Raw genomic sequence first — 3,611 nt, 5'->3', positions numbered from 1 at the left:
ATTTTCCTAATCTTTTATTTTTGTATTATACTATAGATAATAATAATATCAAAAGAGGTGGAGAAATGTTAAATTAAAGTACTAGAATATCTAAGATATAGAACAAGATGTTTAAAATCAAAAGAAATCACAAATTAAATATAAAATATAATATTAAGTAATACTTAAGAATAAATTTAAATAAATAAAGAAAATTAAGATATTATAATACATAAAAAAGTAAAAATATGTTAAAATTAAAGATAACCAAACAATATTGAAAATATATATAAAACTATATAATTTCAATTATATAATAATTTTAATAATTTAGTGAATAGAATTATAAGGAAAATATATTAATTAATAGTAGCGAAAATGTTGAATTTAAAAAAAATTAATTAAAATATTAGATTGAAATATTGATTTAATAATTAAACAATGATACAGTATATTTAATGAAATATATTGAGAATATTACAAAGAATATTACAAAAGGTTAAAATTATTCATTTTCTAATTTATTGACAAGAAATAAACTCATTTTTATTTAATAATATACAAAGTTTTAGTAAATTGAATAGTATATATTAAATAACATAAATAAAATATTTTATTATGATGAATTTAATGTAAATTATACTAATAAAATACATCAAAAAAAAAACAAAATGAAATTTATCAAATTAAAAAAGTTATTTATGACTATACTGTATGTTATTTAAAATTACTAATTCATCATAAAAATATTTATATATTTACTAACAAACTTATAAAAGAAACAATAAAATAATCTTCAATTATAAATAGTTTATTAAATATTTTATTAAATAGTCAATTTAAAAATGTAAATATTATTCAATTAAGTAATAATTAAAAGAAATTAATAAATATAAATGTTTAATATTTATTTTAAATTAATACTTAATAATTGTTATAATCTTTTATTCATATAATAGAAGTATAATTAATAAAGTTTTAAAGAGAGATACATAATAAATAACGGTTATAAATTAACAGTTTATTAGTTTAAACATTATACATTTATATATTATTTATAAAATCTATTTTTTAATATTTATAATGTTTTATTTATCGTTATATTAAGAAATAGATCAAAATAATTACTAACTAATAATTTATCAACTTCTTTATTATTAGAGAGTTAAGAAAATATAACAATTAAATTAATATTAAATAAGAATATAAAATATTATTAATATCAAATATAAATAATCTTAATCTAAAAAACTTCTACAACAAATAATTTAAAGTAATAAATAATCTTTTAAATATCATTAAAAATATTAATAAACAAATGATTATTTATAGATTGAATAAAAATAATAAATTTATACTAAAACCTTCATTTATAAGTACTCAAAAAAAGAATATTTTTTATTTTAGAAATAACATTATAAAAGAAGAATAAATTAATATAATAAACAATAGAAATAATGAAATTATAAATAAAAAATAAAGAATAAATGAAATTAATTATTTTTAATCTATTTTGTTTAAAATGATTAAAAATAAATTTAATAACAAAAAAGATAATATGTAATTTCTTTTAGATAGAAATCTTATATAACCTATTTAAAAATTTAAAGCAATAATTATTGTTATTTATATTAAAATTATTAATATGATTATTTGAAATAATTGTTGTTATTAATGACTTATTTATTATAAATAATCATGTAATAATTTATTTGATATAATTATTATATTCTGAGTTATTAAAATAATATACATTCTCATTATTATTATTTAAATTTTTTTACTTAATAATTTATTATGTTAATATAATGTATTGTAAATATGAAATAAATATAATACTACATTTTGTTTAATAAAACAAAAGAATAAAAAGATGACAAAATGATAAGATGAAGAAAGTGAAAAGACACAATGTAAAAGTGAAAAAAATAACAATACCAAAACAATGAATTTACATGAAAATACACAACAACATTCTACTTCATTGTTAACACTTAGAAGGCAATTAGAAGCATTAAAAGAATATCAATGTGGTGAACATCCAAGTAGAATTATATTTGTTTCAGGGATTTGTAGAAATGAATATGAAAACATTAAAAACAAAATCAAAGGAAGTGGAACAATCAAAGCAGTTTATGATAAATGTTTAAACTCATATCATTTTATTCTTATTTCATACTTTGATCTAAGAGATGCAAAGACAGTATATAGATTACTACAAAATAAATATTCAGTATCATATGCAATTGCAAAAGATGTTTTAAATGATAATGAACAAAATCAAGGAACAATTGTAGTATTTAACATTGAATATTCAATCACAAATACACAATTAAAAGATGTGTTTGGAAGATATGGAGATATCAAAGAAATTCGTGAGACACCAAATAAAAAACATCACAAATTTATTGAATATTATGACTTAAGAAATGCACAGAAAGCAATTGAAAAGTTAAACCATTTTGAAATGAAAGGAAGAAAAATAAAAATTGAACCATCCAGACCTGGTGGAATTAGACAACAACTCATTTTACGTTGTGTTAATGCATTAAAATTACCTAATGATCTTATTGGATTACCACCACCACATGAAATGATTAAACTAATTGATGAATCAATTAAAACAAAAGAAATAATGAATGAAATAACAAATGAATCTTTTACTATTTCATTACCAAAACCAACTGTTGTTGGTGAAGAGTTAAGTAAAAGATTTATTGGAAATGAAAGTGTTGGAACACCTCATCTTATTAATTATAGTGAATCTATTAATCAAATCAAAGGAATTGGTTTAAATGAAGGTGAAGATGTAGATGAATATAAAAGTGTTATTGTTATTAATAATATTCCTATGACATTTTCTTCAAATGAATTAATTAATAGGATAGAGAAGTGTGTTTCATGTTTTTATGACCAATTTTTCTGTTTGAAACAAGATAATGATTATTACAAAGCTATTGTGAGAGTTACTAACAAAATGGTTATCAATTCATTATTTAAATCTTTTGATAATATATTTCTTGAAGATGACCAAGATAAATTATGTTCTATTCATGAATCACATCTCCAAGGAATTCAATTTACACATTCACTTCATTCATTATTATGTTAACTCTTTATTTATTTATTTTCTATTTTTTTTTTATTGAATCCAAGATAACAGTCAAAGTCAAATAAAATTTAATAAATTATTATTAATTAATATTTCATTTGATAAATAATTTTAGTAAAAAGAATCTTATTCTCTTTTGTTTATTGTTTTTTTTTTGTTAAGTTAATATAATAATATAAAAAATCTTGTATTTGGTTAATTCCTAAGTTAATTTATTTTCTTGTATTTTATGATTTAAATTAAATAAACTTTATATAAAAGATATTGTCAATAATTAATTTTATATTTTAATTGTTTAAATATTAATAAAAATATAATTCATTATAATGATTCTTGTTATTTTATTTATTATGTTAATGTAATAAATTCTTATTAATATTTTCTATTTTTTTATCTTCTTTATCTACTTATTATTATTATTTCTTTCATTGTTTTATATTAATATTTTTGTATTATATATAAAATTATGATTATTTATTATATTATATCTTTAAATATATAAGTATTTGTTAGAAAATGA

At 16.7% G+C, this 3,611-nt stretch overlaps 1 protein-coding gene across 1 annotated transcript, besides 14 other annotated features; it reads left to right on the top strand.

Moving 5' to 3' along the window:
• Positions 1 to 49: part of a sequence feature (AT_rich) that runs on past the window's edge.
• Positions 50 to 112: 63 nt separating this feature from the next.
• Positions 113 to 282: a microsatellite.
• A 4-nt stretch (positions 283 to 286) lies between these two features.
• Positions 287 to 418: a sequence feature (AT_rich).
• A 103-nt stretch (positions 419 to 521) lies between these two features.
• Positions 522 to 740: a sequence feature (AT_rich).
• A 35-nt stretch (positions 741 to 775) lies between these two features.
• Positions 776 to 912: a microsatellite.
• Positions 913 to 1,021: 109 nt separating this feature from the next.
• Positions 1,022 to 1,310: a sequence feature (AT_rich).
• Positions 1,311 to 1,315: 5 nt separating this feature from the next.
• Positions 1,316 to 1,336: a sequence feature (AT_rich).
• A 47-nt stretch (positions 1,337 to 1,383) lies between these two features.
• Positions 1,384 to 1,476: a microsatellite.
• Positions 1,477 to 1,539: a sequence feature (AT_rich).
• A 52-nt stretch (positions 1,540 to 1,591) lies between these two features.
• Positions 1,592 to 1,750: a microsatellite.
• Positions 1,751 to 1,817: a sequence feature (AT_rich).
• Positions 1,818 to 1,924: 107 nt separating this feature from the next.
• Positions 1,925 to 3,091, top strand: EDI_341780 (uncharacterized protein; the record flags this gene model as incomplete). Its single annotated transcript, XM_001736841.1, has 1 exon — positions 1,925 to 3,091. The coding sequence occupies one exon, from the start codon at positions 1,925 to 1,927 to the stop codon at positions 3,089 to 3,091; it is 1,167 nt and encodes a 388-aa protein (XP_001736893.1).
• A 3-nt stretch (positions 3,092 to 3,094) lies between these two features.
• Positions 3,095 to 3,126: a sequence feature (AT_rich).
• A 24-nt stretch (positions 3,127 to 3,150) lies between these two features.
• Positions 3,151 to 3,403: a sequence feature (AT_rich).
• Positions 3,404 to 3,577: a microsatellite.
• Positions 3,578 to 3,611: the final 34 nt, after the last annotated feature.

Source organism: Entamoeba dispar, genomic scaffold (assembly GCF_000209125.1).
Source record: "Entamoeba dispar SAW760 scf_1105229460145 genomic scaffold, whole genome shotgun sequence".
Lineage (NCBI taxonomy): Eukaryota > Evosea > Mastigamoebida > Endamoebidae > Entamoeba > Entamoeba dispar.
Note: the sequence above shows the minus strand (reverse complement) of the source record. Positions and strands in the feature narration are given on the sequence as shown.